The sequence below is a fragment of the Macaca thibetana genome, chromosome 2, assembly GCF_024542745.1.
Source record: "Macaca thibetana thibetana isolate TM-01 chromosome 2, ASM2454274v1, whole genome shotgun sequence".
NCBI classification, from domain to species: domain Eukaryota; kingdom Metazoa; phylum Chordata; class Mammalia; order Primates; family Cercopithecidae; genus Macaca; species Macaca thibetana.
The window spans coordinates 92,984,468-92,999,997 of NC_065579.1; the positions used below are offsets into that span (position 1 = coordinate 92,984,468).

The 15,530-nt window shown below is 41.5% G+C and overlaps 1 protein-coding gene across 1 annotated transcript in view; it reads right to left on the minus strand.

Annotated features, from left to right (window-relative positions):
- Positions 1-15,530, minus strand: part of SCN11A (sodium voltage-gated channel alpha subunit 11) — a 107,504-nt gene that overhangs the window by 61,590 nt on the left and 30,384 nt on the right. The window contains 6 exon segments of the mRNA XM_050778352.1: positions 2,298-2,474; positions 6,339-6,577; positions 7,691-7,820; positions 10,415-10,588; positions 11,440-11,637; positions 12,555-12,696. Of these exon segments, the coding sequence (XP_050634309.1) occupies positions 2,298-2,474; positions 6,339-6,577; positions 7,691-7,820; positions 10,415-10,588; positions 11,440-11,637; positions 12,555-12,696 (1,060 nt within the window).

Genomic DNA, 15,530 nt, shown 5'->3' on the forward strand with positions numbered 1-15,530 from the left:
ATGACAATAATCAAAAGGATATTTCAGGATGCATTAAAATCATGTGAAGTTCAAGTTTCAGTATCCATAAAGTTTATTGGAACATAGCCATGCTCATTGGTTTTTGAAAGTCTATGGCTTCTTTTTTTTTTTTTTTTTTTTTTTTTTTTGAGACGGAGTCTTGCTCTGTGCCCCAGGCTGGAGTGCAGTGGTGCGATCTCGGCTCACTGCAAGCTCCGCCTCCCGGGTTCACGCCATTCTCCTGCCTCAGCCTCCCAAGTAGCTGGGACTACAGGCGCCCGCCACCTCGCCCGGCTAATTTTTTGTATTTTTTAGTAGAGACGGGGTTTCACCGTGTTAGCCAGGATGGTCTCAATCTCCTGACCTCGTGATCCGCCCGTCTCGGCCTCCCAAAGTGCTGGGATTACAGGCTTGAGCCACCGCGCCCGGCCGTCTATGGCTTCTTTTATGCTACAAGGGCAAAGCTTAACGGTTGCAACACAGACCACATAGCCTGTAAGGCTGAAAACATTTACCATCTGGCCCTTTACAGAGAAAGTTTGCTAACTTCTGCATTATATAATTCAGGCCACGAGTTTGAATCTAAGCCTCATAAGAATGATTACAGTAATATGACATTTGTAGTCAGGAGAGAAAAGGCAACCAGCTATTCAAGACTTGTATACTTTTTCCAAAGATAAATTTTATCCTAGATCTTCACAGACTTTATAGCAAACATTAGAGAAAACATAGCAACTTGTTTTATAGGTTGTTTCTTATATTAACTTTTGATGTAAACTGACGGTTTTACTCCAAAGTACAATTTTGTTAAGCACATCCCCTATTTGGGGATGGAAATATTGCAGGTCAGTAAGGCTTCTGCTTGAAGAGGACGGTCATTGTCTGCTCAAAGGGGAGCTAGGAGCATCCCAGGAAGAAACTGTGGTTCCATTCTCATACAGAGACAATGCCACAGACTTCCGTGCATTAGAGCCTGGCTGTAATAAGCCTAAACAATGATAAAGCAAACGCAATTTTGCTTACCTGAGTGCTAATAAAACATTAGTAGAAAAGCTTAATAACACTTGACTTTGAGCAGTGTAACCTCTTACTATATCCCAAGTATAAAAAATATAAAATGGCCGGGCGCGGTGACTCAAGCCTGTAATCCCAGCACTTTGGGAGGCCGAGACGGGTGGATCACGAGGTCAGATCGAGACCATCCTGGCGAACACGGTGAAACCCCGTCTCTACTAAAAAAATAAAAATAAAATAAAAAACTAGCCGGGCGAGGTGGCGGGCGCCTGTAGTCCCACCTACTCGGGAGGCTGAGGCAGGAGAATGGCGTGGACCCGGGAGGCGGAGCTTGCAGTGAGCTGAGATCCGGCCACTGCACTCCAGCCTGGGAGTCAGAGCGAGACTCCGTCTCAAAAAAAAATAAAATAAAATAAAATAAAATAAAATAAAGTAAAATAAAATGTACACTTAGGTAACTGAATTAAGTATCTTACTCTATAGGCTTAGAAATCCTATCTAAAAAAGAAAAGGTAAATATCTTTGAAAGGGGACGAAATCCCACGTTGGAGGTTTTCTAGTTTCCCCTCTCAGATTGGATTTATCTGTAGTCCTCTGTCTATACCTTTCCTGGACTCTGTCACACTGTACTGTGCATGTAGCCCAGTCTTGTATCACTCCTGTGCTGCGAACTTCTGAAAGACAGTGATTTCCTCATCTTTGTTCCTTCCCTCATGTCAGTTTATATTAGGCACTCTGTAAAGGTTTCCAGAATGCTTCCAAACTGCATAGAGGGCAAAGACTACAGAACAGGAATGTGGCACTGGCAGCAGTGAGAAGGAAACTTGTGAGATAGCACCTGCCGTCAGCTCCCCTGCATTCCTCCCATGCATTCTACAGTCTTCACCCCCCCTCGGTGAGCCCAATATGACCGGAGAGATAGGAATATTTTCCCTTATTTATTTATTGCCTCAGAGCTCCATGGGAAAAAAGAGTGTTGGAAGAGTTGTGCACAGAGCAAGGAGCAGAGTCCCCACACTGGGAGACACAATTTTGTACCCAGTTGCCTAAAGGGTCATCTCTGGCAGGAAGGGGCTGAGGGTATAAGGGTTCAGTTAAGCAAAGACCCCCAGGGACTTGCAAGGCTATCAAAGATCTGTGCAGGAAGAGGAGTGCAGTTTTGGTTCTGGGGTTAAAGTAAGATAAATTAAAGTTTAGTCCAAGATAACCATTGAATTCTCTCAAGGCTTTTTTTTCCCACTTAGTCGGCTACGTTTATGCAGTAAAATAAGAAAGTGCCTTACCACTCTGAAGGAACGCAAGAATGGCCAGCTTCTCTTTTGAGAGATGTTCATTACATCTGCAAAACTCAGAAGAGCAACAATGCTGTCAAAAATGTTCCAGCCTCGGCGAAAGTAGTGGTAGGGATCGAGAGCAATGATTTTTAGGCACATTTCTGCCATAAAAATGCTAGTGAAAACCTAGAGTGGGACAAAGAAGAATGAGAGAAGGAAGCTGCAGAGACACACTTTTAAGAATGGCCCAAGGGAAGTACAGAGGTTACAAAGAAATGAAAAGTATTCTAATGATTGATACACTATACCCTAAAGTTCATGCAATAGAAACATTTACTGTTGTAGCATGAACCTCACTGTGACTTTGCTCCTCTCTCCATCCCTCTCCATGGTGCCCAGAGCAATGTAACCAAGCTCAAAGACACCAGAATGGAAAATGAATATTACTTCTCATTCTGTTGAAGATAAAGCAAAATGGTATTACTGGTAGATGGCAGGGTGACAGAAAGTGTCAGGCAATTTCTCCTATGAATTCTCTTTAGAATACCAATTAAAACAATTAAAATAGGGAGAGAAGGAATGTATACACTAGCCCTGAAAACTAAGGGTAACTATCCCCCATAAACTAGAATCCAGGAGGAGTTCACCTGACCACCTAATTTCAACACCTTGATCAAAAAAATTAAAAATAAAAACAAAAAAGGGGCACAGATCATAGAATTAGAAAACACTTCCAGGGACAAAAAAACTGTCTTTGAGCAACTCAATATATGGGATAAGCCTTAGATTGGTTATGGTTATGGTTGAAAGAAGAATTAGTGATTTAGAATACAATCCTAAAAACTCATTCAGAATGCAGGGCTCACACTTCCAGAACAAAATATCAAATAATAAAAAGGAGAGGCAGGAATTACAAAAAGTACTGAACTTTGTATTTTCCATGGGCAAAACAGTTTTGTCTTTGTCTTCAATAATCAGATAAATAAGGCTTAAGAAATTTGTAAAAATGTTGAATGTAGTAGCCAATTAAAAACTAAATCTGTCTTCCATATCTTTGCAGAAAATAAACCAAATCATTTCTTCACAGCAAATAGCACAGTCTTATCACATACAAACACAAATAAATAGAAATGAAAAAAGCAAGAATATAAAAATAATAAGGTAATATTCAAAGGATTAAAGTCTTTACAAAGATTTTTATAAAACTGTCTACTACAATTCTGGGGGAACCTATAAATGACTAAATTCGATTATTAAAAATAATGGATTATCTGTTTTTATAAATGATTCAATGATTTCCTATTTATTTTTTAAAATGCCTAAAATAAAATGGCACAAGTTAAAGACAAAAGGATAGCAAAGATAAATACAGGGTAGAAAAATAAAAATAAATCAAGAGTTACAAAGAAAATTCAAGTTTATTTTCATATTCCCCCTTTAAATACTGCTATCTACTCCTGCTCAATGTCACCACCAGTATCTAAAAGCATTCAGTGATGCCTGTCCTAGATAATTGTGTAGTCATCCCCACCTCTTTTGACTCACTCCTCCTTCTTGTATCTTCTTTAGGCTTTAGGCATCAAGCTCTACAGCATCCCCAGATACCTTGGGACCATTAGTGTTGTCAATTCAATCCAATTTTTCTTTATGTCTTCTTGGCATTCAGTATATCCCTCCGATTAGAGCAATCTCTATCCTAGAGAGTTAATTTTCTAGTCCAGTCCTGCAGAACTCCACAGAGTGACTTAATCCTGGCCCATATATCAGAGGAGGGAAGTTTTGATATGTTCCTTGGAACTCAGGACTCCAAGGCTTCTCACCACCACTACTACCATGGGAGCAATACATAGTGTGGCTGCCATTTTGGTATTGTATATCCACGGAGTAGGCACATGGAATGGAAACACAAGCTATGTATATGGTTCTACATATTTCCTGCCAGTTTTTAGGAGCTAGGGTGCAGCTGTTGCTTGTGTACTTGAAAAACAACAATGTCCCTGTGGTCCTGTGGCTCCTCCTGCTCTGGAGGAAATGAAGAAGAATGTCAATCACTCAGTTTCCAACTGCAAAATGTAGCTTCACCTCCACACTCAGGATGTCTAGTCAGTGGGAAATCTGAGACGGGGGTATTTCTCGTTTTCTAAATTTGGACCAGCAGATGAAAACAATCACCTCTGCAATTGGGAAGCCCTGTCCACGGAGATGACTGGATTTTTGAGTATTCTCTAGAACTTATTCAGTAACTCCATTCCACCAGGAGGTGCTGAAAGGTGGAGTCTGCTGACCATACCCCTGTGGACACAGCTTTCTGCCTTCAACTGAAACAATTTCAGCTTATTTCTGGGATGCCTCAGCAGAGGATAGCTGAATACATGGCCAGGAGACCCTGATCTGTGAAAAGGAACTATGTGTTAGGTTTGTCAAGCACCATAGAATCTAGTCTAACCCATTCACACCCACAAGGCATTTATTCCCAAAGGCAGCATGGAGAAAGGAATTTATGTGTTATGTGCAGACTGCCTGTGAGGAGAACCACCCTGGTTTTATACTACAGTTCCACTGTATTGCTGCTCCTTGTGGAGGGATGTGGAGCTGAGGATGACAGGACCTGCCTCTAGTTCCACACCATCATAAACTTGATGCATAAAAATGCTCTGTGAATGAACTCCTGATTCAATAATTCAATAGGTGTAGTGGGTTGTTTTTTGTTTTTTGTTTTTTGTTTTTTGAGATGGAATCTTGCTCTGTCACCCAGGCTGGAGTGCAGTGGCAGGATCTCGGCTCACTGCAAGATCCGCCTCCTGGGTTCATGCCATTTTCCTGCCTCAGCCTCCCAAGTAGTTGGGACTACAGGTGCCCACCACCACGCCCGGCTAATTTTTTGTATTTTTAGTAGAGATGGGGTTTCACCATGTTAGCCAGGATGGTCTTGATCTCCTGACCTCATGATCCGCCCGCCTCAGCCTCCCAAAGTGCTGGGATAACAGGCGTGAGCCACTGTGCCTGGCCGCAGTGGGTTCTTAACAATGTAAAACAATTTTTTTAAAGACATGTAAAAAGACATCACAAACAAAAAATATACCAAAAAAGGAGAAAAAAACTAAATAAAAATACATACATACACACATGCTTACATATTGCTTGGAAATATTCTGCAATGCTAAAAATGATCATCTTTGTCAGTAGGTACATGGGACATGAGTTTATTCTATTTCCCTTATTTATATTTTTCTTTATTTTTAAAAAATAAAACAGCATTTATTATTTTTTAAATTAGAAAAATAAAACAAAAGTTTAAGAAGAAAAGGCTAGATATTCTGGTAAGGTTTTTAGCTCATTAACCCATCAGCTAATTAGGGTAGATCATCTGGTGGGCAATTACTTATTGTTTCTGATATTCGAGGGACTAACTTTTCTTTGAGAAAAATGCCCTCCACAAGAACCATAAACTGAAGTGAACAGTCCTTGAAAAGTCTGCTCCCCTTAGTTTTCCCAATTTAACTGAGACTAGATCTATCCAATGAGAAACATATTGAAGCAGGCTCAAGTCTAGAAATTCACCCCACCTCACCCTGACCACCCCCTAAACAACCCCTCCCAGAAAAGTGAACCTCCCACAGCTGCCAGGCCCTGATCCATCTTTCCAGGGAGAATAACACCTAGTAATGGTAGTCACATTATTTTGTGACAAATGATGGCATGAATATCACTGGGACCACAGCAGTCATTACCGTGGTTCTCTGGATATGGTTAACATTTTCTTGATTATCTCAGAGAGCTGACCTTTTCGGATGTCTGCTTGCATCTGGCTTACCACTGAATGACTAAAGAGATACCTGAACATACCAGAGGGCCAACTCAGGACACATGGACAATTTCTGAAATGAACTGGGTAAAAGTAAAACTGCAACAGCCATCTTTTCCCTATACTCCACTGAAGGGGACCAAAAACCTAGGTTAGGTTAGGTCATTCACAAAATGTTTAGACTTTGAAGAGTTATACTTTAAAGTTTGGAATTTGTTTTTTATTTTTAAAAAGCATAATGTTACCAAATTCCCTGTATTCAACATCTTCTCAAAACTGGCCTCCATCTTGTGATGCTCCATGGCCAAGAAGACAGTGTTGATGATGATGCAGATGGTGATGGCCAGCTCAGTAAATGGATCAGTCATCACAGTTCTCAGGACCTTCTTAATGCACAGCCACGGGGGGCAGCAGTTCCACACGAGGTATTTGGATGCCAGGTTTTCCCCGCAAGGGAGACAAGGCTCTTGTGATTTTTCTTGTTCTGGAGGAGAATGAGCGAGAGGTTGAGGAGTTAGCTCTGAAGCAATCCAGATGCCCTTTGCCTGACTGCATTCCTTCCTCCCTCTTCCCCAGGGCCTCCTGATACATGATCAGTTGTGAAAGACTTTGATTTGTGTAGCCAGAAAGGTTTTTCCACCAATCATAATGCAGAAGAGACAATATTCCACATACAACTAGCATGCGGCACAGTCAAATCCATCAAATATTTACACTCTTACTGAGCATCCAGGAACTGGGCTTTGCTGTTAGATATATAGATGTGGAAGTCAATATTGGCTGGTTGTGAATCCAAGAGAGAGAGAGATACAGGCCCAAGTTATGTCCACTCAAGACAGACCATAAGGTCAGCTATAACAGAGGCAAAAGGAGCAACCAGGGCTCAAGGGAAGGGGCATCTGTAAGCACTGAAACAGTAAAAGGGGCTCTATCCACTAGTTGAGTTCAGACCACCCCTGATTTCCCTGACACCACTGATTTCCCTGGCACCACTGCAGGGACACATGCAGGGCAAAGGAAATGATGCAGTAGGCTTAAAAGTGCTAGAGGACCTATTTGACACCCACTCCCCTTTCAGGGACTTGATTCTGCTCCTGAACACCAACCTCTGGGGTGGGGTCCTGTTACCTGCTGTTAATCTGGTCCATCAGATGGTTCCAGCCTATCTACACAGGTCTTCAATTGCCCAAGTGGGGTTTCTGACTCTAACTTCAATAACAACTGCCACCTTCTGGAGACTCCAAGGTCTTCTGTTCTTTGACTGACTATTGTTGTCACTTGGATCTCTTATGACTCCCTGGCCTGGTTGTGAGGCCCTGTTTACGCATTTGGTCTGAAGTCCCATCCCAAGTCTAGCCAGCTTCCACCACTATCCAAGTGCCAGTTTAAAGTGGGCCCTCAAGAAAGGTCTGTTTCTTGTGAGTCACTTTGTTTACTTGCTCCAAAGAAGCAAAGAAAGTCACTCTTTGCAGGACAGTAGAGTGGGTTGGTTCCAAAACAGCCTCCTTTGCAGAGGGCTTCTAGGGGATTGGGAAGAAGAAGAATGGAAGGACGTCATTGAAGTAGGCTTTCCCTTGGATTGGAAGGTGGAACTTACCCTTCATGGTGATGGTGAGGATGCTGACAGCACTCAGTGCTCTCTGCCTTTGGAGAGGATCTCTATGCTCGTCAAAGTGGTCCAGTGATAGATTCTGGGACAGTCGTTTGGTTTGCTCTAGGAGCTGTGGCTGTAAGAGAAGGCATGGCGCACCTTCTAAAGACAGGGGCTGCCTCTCCTCAAAACTTAACTACTTTGTTCCAATGCTACATATAACAAAAGTGCTCAACATTTTCTATAGGTCTACTCACCTTGTTTTACAGCATGCCAAATATTCAGTTTTCTTATTTCATTTTTAACAGATAAGAGAAATCTGGTTTGATCATTCATATTTCCTATGCATGCACATTTCTAGGGTCCTATCTACAGAGATTTTACTTTCTCTGTGTTTTATTCACTTCCAACAAAGAGCAAACAAAATTTTACAAAAACTAGTAAGCAATGGTTCAGGGTGTGAAAGCAATATAGAATCCAATTTGAAAACAATGTTTCAAGGGGCAGAAGTGGAGTATAAATTTAGAAAGGTGGACTGGAGCCAGATTGTGAAGTGCTGGCTCCAGTTGTGAAGTGAACAACTGCCTACACTGATTTTTAAAACGATCAGTAACTAAAAAGAACAATCCCACTAAATATCACAAAATCTATATCCCAAACCTCAAGCACACTCTCAAGCTGTGCCCAAGGGTTAGCTGACTGTCTCACATCCACCTCCATTCTAAAATTACTGGAATTAAAGAATGCAAACCTCCAGTTATCCAGAAAATTTGGGTTTTCCTAATGGCTTATTTTCCAAGGGTTCTGACTGACCAGGGCCCCAGAGGGAACTATCCTTTTGTGATAAGTCAATCTAGATAGTCTTTCTATGAGCTCTCTCTCTATTACTACAGCAGAGAACTGATCATAGCAGTGGATGGGATCCTTCTACCTACTTCTGCAAAGGCCCCTCGATTCCTTTTCCCCACTGCATTATCAGGCATACATATCCACCTTCTACCTACTGCATCTCCCTCTATCTCAGGAAAGTGGCTCTTGCCATCTTTACCTATATCTTTAGCATCTTCCTCTCTTCTGACTTTTCTCTGGACAATTAAAATATGTCTGAACATCCCCCACCTTAATGATAAGAATAACTTTTTCTGCGGCCCATCCCTCCCCGCCGCCCCCCAACCACCCCTGCCAGCTTCATTTCTGCACATCACGCTGCCTAATCAACATCCCTGCTTGGAGGTCCTATAAGCATCTCAAAATTGGCACATTCAAAACTGAACGAGCTATCTTTCCACTCCCAAAATGTGTACCTTTCCTGTCTCCATAAATTACCCTCCATCAAGTTAGCTAATCATGTCAGAAACCAGGCCTTATCCCCACGCTGTCCATCAACTGAACTGCTAAATTTCATCTTCTGCAGATCACAGTCGTCTGTTAATTGCTCTTCATCCTCACTTCCCTAACCTTGGTTTAAGCCACAGGTACCTCTTATTTGGTTACCGCAACAACCTCTTAACTGGTTGCCTCCAGTCTTGCCCTCCTCCAATCCCCTGTCTTCAATGCATCCAAGATTTCATAAATCCAGTCATATCTCTTTCTTATATAAACCTTTCAATGCTCTTTACCCCTTGCCCTCTTTGCAAAGGGTAAACTCTTCTGTGTTCCCCCAACTGATCACTATAGCCTCGTGCCACCCACTCTCCCCCAGCCTCATCACACATGTGCACACATGAGCACGCATGCACACACACACACGCACTTGCAAATTTTCTAATGGGTCATGTTCTCCTGCTTGCCTTCGCTTCTAGGCTTTTGCACATTCTGTTCTCTCTGCAGGTAATGCTTTCTTTTTCCTTTTGCTGGTGAATTCATCCTTTCAACTGATACATCCAGTCAACATCCCTGCATCTTCTGGGGACCCTTTTCTTATCTACTGCTTTTCCCCCAGGCCCCATGAATTCTGGATGCTCTTGGTTTTCCCACCCATATGTCCTTACTTGAGGACTTTCTCTGATGACTCAAATCCCCGCTTCTTTAGTGCACGGCAAGTAGGAAATTAGAGGGAAATTATTGTCTTCAGTCTTCAGCAATCTTTAATCTATGATGGACGAAAGTTGGTATATATACCAACATACACACACACACACACACACACACACACATATATATATTACACACTCTGATGCCCTTACTTCAAAAGGATTAAACTCCAACTACCTGGCTTCAGTGGTAACTGGCTTGATAATGCATCTTCACTGGTTACCTTCCATTCCATATAGCGTTTCTTCCCTCCTTTCCCAGTGCTTCCTAGGATCACTTCCCAAATAATCTACTTGCACTGTAATGTCTTTGGGTTTGCTTCCAAGGGCGCCCACACTGACACATAGTTCCTCCTCTGTTCTCCCACAGTGATCAGCACATCAGTCATCACATTGACTCGTAACTGCCTTCTTATCAGTATGTCTTCATCATTAGCCGTACACTCTGTGGAGTATAAATCATGTATCCCTAGTAGCTATCCCAGTGCCAAGAAGATAGTACACACTGTAAACACTCTAAATTGATGTTTACAAATAAATGGATAATTGAAAAGACACATGGATGCATGAAAGTATGTGCAAATGGATGAATGAATAAATGAGTAAATGAATAAATGAATTATTTCAATGTGATTGGCAATTAGACCTGTCCCCGGGACAGCACTATGGTATCACTAATGCACTGGATAAGACTTACCTTTTTTTGGGAATCTTCATCAGAATCTGACCCTGGAGGCTGGCCTTTCCCAGACTCTCTCAAAAAGAAGGACTTCCTTTTCTTATTACCAAAGAGCTTTCTCTTTTGGGGGGTAAAATATGATGTTTCGAGGGAAGTAAGTGAACTTCTGTCAATTCCCATGGCAACCAGAGCCTTCAAATTGAACAAAAGCAATTAAAGAATAGATTACACCTCCTCATGAAACATTGCAAATGACCCCGACCTTAGAGTGGTGAAAATCTCTCTTCTGGTAGCTCTGAAACATTTAAATTGCTCATCATCTATCTGGACTATGCTAGCTCTGTTATTATTTATCTGGGGAAACATGTCCTGTTTTTGCACAGAAATTGCAGCCACCAAAAGCAGCATTGACTCTTTCATATCTCTGTGTCACTGCCCCTTACCACAGTGTCCAGTATGTGCTAGGCACTCAATAAATACTTATGCCTGATAATGCAGACGTTAAGCACTTATGATGGGCATCCTTCTGACAAATCTTAGAGAGGATCGGTGCAAGTATAAAACATGGTCCCTGTCCTGAAAATCCTAGACTTGAGCTGGAAGAATCTAAAGATTTCACGGAAACTATTAGAATGGCCTATAAATATGACAAGGATTTCAAACAGGGAGAGGTGATCATTGTTCTAGAGTCCACTTCAAGCAAAGACCCCGAACACAAACATCTCCAGATTTCCACAAGAAAGCCTGGATCACAGTCTGGATTTACATAAACTTATGTTGTATCGTCTAGTCAGTAATTTGGGGCATGTCTTAGAAGGCTTAGGCTTCAGAAGGTCAAAAAGCATCAAGGCCAAGAGTTCCCCGTTTTCAAGGGCCTGGTGCCTGGACAATTCTGCAAGGGACTTATATTCTCAGAAAAGCACCAGGAGAGAAACTGCTGAGACCAGGCCAAGGGTGGCAGCCTTGAGTCTCAGGTCACATTGCCTCTGGGGACCTCTTCCCCTCCCCAAACCAGATCCCACTGTCTGACCCCATGTCCCTACCTCCTTTTCCTCCTTTAACAGCTGCTGCGCTTCCTGAAACATCTTTTCCTTGGCCTCTATCTCTGCAGCTACATTCTTGTTCTGCTCCTCATATGCCATGGTAACAACAGCCAGGGTTAAGTTAATCAGGTAGAAGGAGCCCAGGAAAATGACCACAATGAAGAAGAAGACTGAGTAGAGTCCAGCAGTACGCAGGGTCTGCAAAGGACAGAGCATGTTCTTGCATCTCAAACCTTCTTCCACAGGAGGGTGACCATCACCTCAAGCAAGGATCACACAGTAGCAGAAAATTGATCTTCCCCAGCACTGGTGGGCTCAGTTGACCACAGAATCATCCATAGCTTCCCTAATATCCCAGGAATTCCTGATGCCCTGTCTCTCAGTGGGGAGATACTATCCACACCTTCATATGGAAGTTTCAGTGACTTTACTATCTATAACTCTCTCAAGAGTATCTGCATTTTAAAAATAAAAGTGGCAAGAGAGAGAGTGCTAGTGGCAAAACTTCAGGCAGTAGGGAATCTGGAGGGGACTAATATTTCTAGGAAGAGGAGGGGTTTTTTGGAGTCTTCTTCCAAATATTGCATTTAAATTTTTCTTGAAGTTTCTTTTTTTTTTTTTTTTTTTTTTTTTTTTTTTTTTTTTTTTTGAGACGGAATTGCACTCTATCACCCAGGCTGGAGTACAGTAGTATGATCTCGGCTCACTGCAAACTCCACCTCCTAGGTTCAAGTGATTCTCCTGCCTCAGCTTTCTGAATAGCAGGGATTACAGGCACTTGCCACCCCGCCCTGCTAATTTTTGCATTTTTAGTAGAGATGAGGTTTCACCATATTGGCCAGGCTGGTCTTGAACTCCTGACCTCAAGCCTCAACTTCCCAAAGTGCTGGGATTACAGGCATTGAGTCAGCGTGCCCGGCCAATTTTCTTGAAGTTTCTAACAGAATTAGTAAGGCAGAATTTAACAGTACGACTGTTAAATATGAGACAGATGATAAAAGTGGGGGATGAATGGTAGTTATAAATAAATGGTAGATAAACAGATAAGTGATAGATAGAGGGGGAAGGAAAAGGATGGAGGGAGAGAGGAAAAAGAGAGACTATAAATAGATAACCTGTTGATAAAGCTTCTCCCAGGAATCTTGGGTCATAAGCCGGAACATGGCAAGAAAAGACCAGCCAAAGTTGTCAAAATTCGTATAATTATAGTCAGGATTACTTTTGGTGTGGTTACATTCATATTGTTCGGAACAGGAACTAGATATTGGAAAGAAACAGAGAAATAATTATATATGCCACAGCCAAGCTTCCCTTTCCTTCCGACAACACTGGTTTTTCTGATGGGCTCACACCAGGAGCCCTAGAGGCAGTATTTGTAAAGTGGTCATTGCCCTGTCTGACAAGACTCTTTTGCTAATGAACTGATCAATAAATTCATATAAGATAGTTTTTCATTGAAAAATTGAGTACAGTAACACGTGAACAATGAACAGTAAAAAAGCACATACAATGAATATTAAGTCTTCCTCTCTTCCCTGTCTCCTGATCCCACTTCCTAGAGGCAATAGTTAACAGGTACTTTTGTAAATTTCCAGAAGTTTGCTATGGCTGTACAGCACATCTATATCTATACACAACTTTTATAATACACAAAAATGGAAACATGCTTTGCACACTCTCCTGCATCTTGCTTTTTTTAGTGGAACAATATAGTTTACAGCTCTTTTCATATCACCATACAGGGAGATATCTTATTTCTTTTCATGTCTATAGTTCTATGATTTAACTGCTCTGCTAATGATGAATATTTAGGTTTCAGTAATTGACAGTCCTTCATTCTTACAAACATTTGGGCAATGAATATCTTTGAATATAGGTCTTTTCCCATATTACCAAAACACACATTATTGAGTGTATCTATAAAATGTACTAAGGGTATATATTTCTTAGTTTTTTTATGAATAGTATTTTAATCAAAGTAATACATGCACATGGCTTAAAAATTACATGCACCAAAAAGTTTGTAATGAAATCAATTGTATCATTCTTTAACTGTCATTTATATACCCCAAATTCAACCACTGTTAACTCTTCTACCTCTGTATGTCTAAATAGTGCTTACACTGATATTTGATTTATCAATTGTAGTTCGTGTTGATTAACTTCTTGCTATGGTAGACATTTTTTCTTGGCTTTTTCATGTTGCTTTTTCATGTTTTACTCCCTCATTCTTCTGGAGCACCTCTCAATTAGCTTCTTAAGAAGACTGTGTAATCTTTGCATATATGAATATATATTTATTCCATTTTCACAATCAATTGGTAGTTTGGCCAGAAATAGAATTCTGAGTTGCAAATTTTTCCTTAGCAATATGAAAGCGCTGCTCAGCTATTATCCTGTGTTGCTATTAAGAATTCTTGGCCGGGCGCGGTGGCTCAAGCCTGTAATCCCAGCACTTTGGGAGGCCGAGACGGACGGATCACGAGGTCAGGAGATCGAGACCATCCTGGCTAACACGGTGAAACCCGGTCTCTACTAAAAAAAATACAAAACAAAACAAAAAAAACTAGCCGGGCGAGGTGGAGGGCGCCTGTAGTCCCAGCTACTCGGGAGGCTGAGGCAGGAGAATGGCGTAAACCCGGGAGGCGGAGCTTGCAGTGAGCTGAGATCCGGCCACTGCATTCCAGCCTGGGCGACAGAGCGAGACTCCGTCTCAAAAAAAAAAAAAAAAAAAAAGAATTCTTACGCCAGTTTGATTTTTGTTCCGTTGTGGGTGACCTTCTTTTGCCCTTTAGTTTTAAAATCTTTTTCCAGAAAGTTCTGAAATGCCATGATAATGTCCTCGGCATGATCCTTTCTCATTCACTGTGTTGGGTACTTTCTGGAGCACTGGGGGACTTGCATCTTTAGTCCCAGGTAAATTCTCTGCATCATTTCTTCACTAATTTCCTCCCTTTAGTTTAATCAGTGCTCTCATTCTAGAATTCCCTTAGTCAAAAATTGGAACTTTTGGATTGACATTTACTCTCAGATTTTCTGTTCTCTGTCTTTTTCCTACTTTGGAGGCTATTTTGTCAACTTCATCTTTTAGTTCTAATGTTGATTTTTGTATAATAATGTTTAATTTCTAATAAGTTTCTTGTCTTTTTGTTTTTGTTTTTTCACAACAAGCTGCTTTTTGTTTTATGTATGTATTATCTCTTTTAATTTCACCAAGGACACTATTCAAAGTTTTCGGAGCCCTTTCTGGTTCCTTTGTTTTGTTCATGGCCACATTTTCTATGGCTTTATCTTGGCCTCCTTTTTACCCAAGATTTTTTTCAGATGCCTGGTGAGCCTGAGCTGTTCATGTGTTTTAATCAGAGGACCTGACAAGCTGATTGGAATTTGCCTGGTGGGCAGAGTGGGACTTTGTGAGTGGTAAGTTTTGCTTTAGGGTGACTGAGGAGGAGGGCATCCATTGTGCCCTCTTTCTCACCAGACCTGGAGGAAATTCTGTGAAGTCCCAGTGCCCTCTAACTTCTAGGAGTCTGTTGAGGATGGACCTATCGTATTTAATCTCCCTCATTTCTTGGTCACCATTCAAAATATAAGCCTGTTTTTTTCAATCTGCTCCTCTCTGGGGGCACCTTCTCATCAACTTATACAGGTGATTCAGCCTCTCTGCCAGCATCCCTATCTCAGCTAATGACGTTATCACTCACTCACACCGATATGAGAAACATTTGTAACAGTTTTCTCTCCTTTGTGCTTCCCACCACTCTCTTACACATGGCTTTGTACACACAAATACACACCAACACCCCCTCTTCAATCTCCACAATTTTTTCTATTTATTTATTTTTACCTACTATTTTAGGTTCTGGGGTACATGTGCAGGTTAGTTATATAGGTAAACTCATGTCACAGGGGTTTATTGTACAGATTATTTCATCACCCAGGTACTAAGCCTAATACCCAACAGTTATTTTTTCTGGTCTTCTTGCTGCTCCTACCCTTCATCCTCAAGTCGGCTGCAGTAGCTGTTGTTCTTCTCTATGTCCATGAGTTCTCATCATTTAGCTCCCACTTACAAGTGAGAACATGCAGTA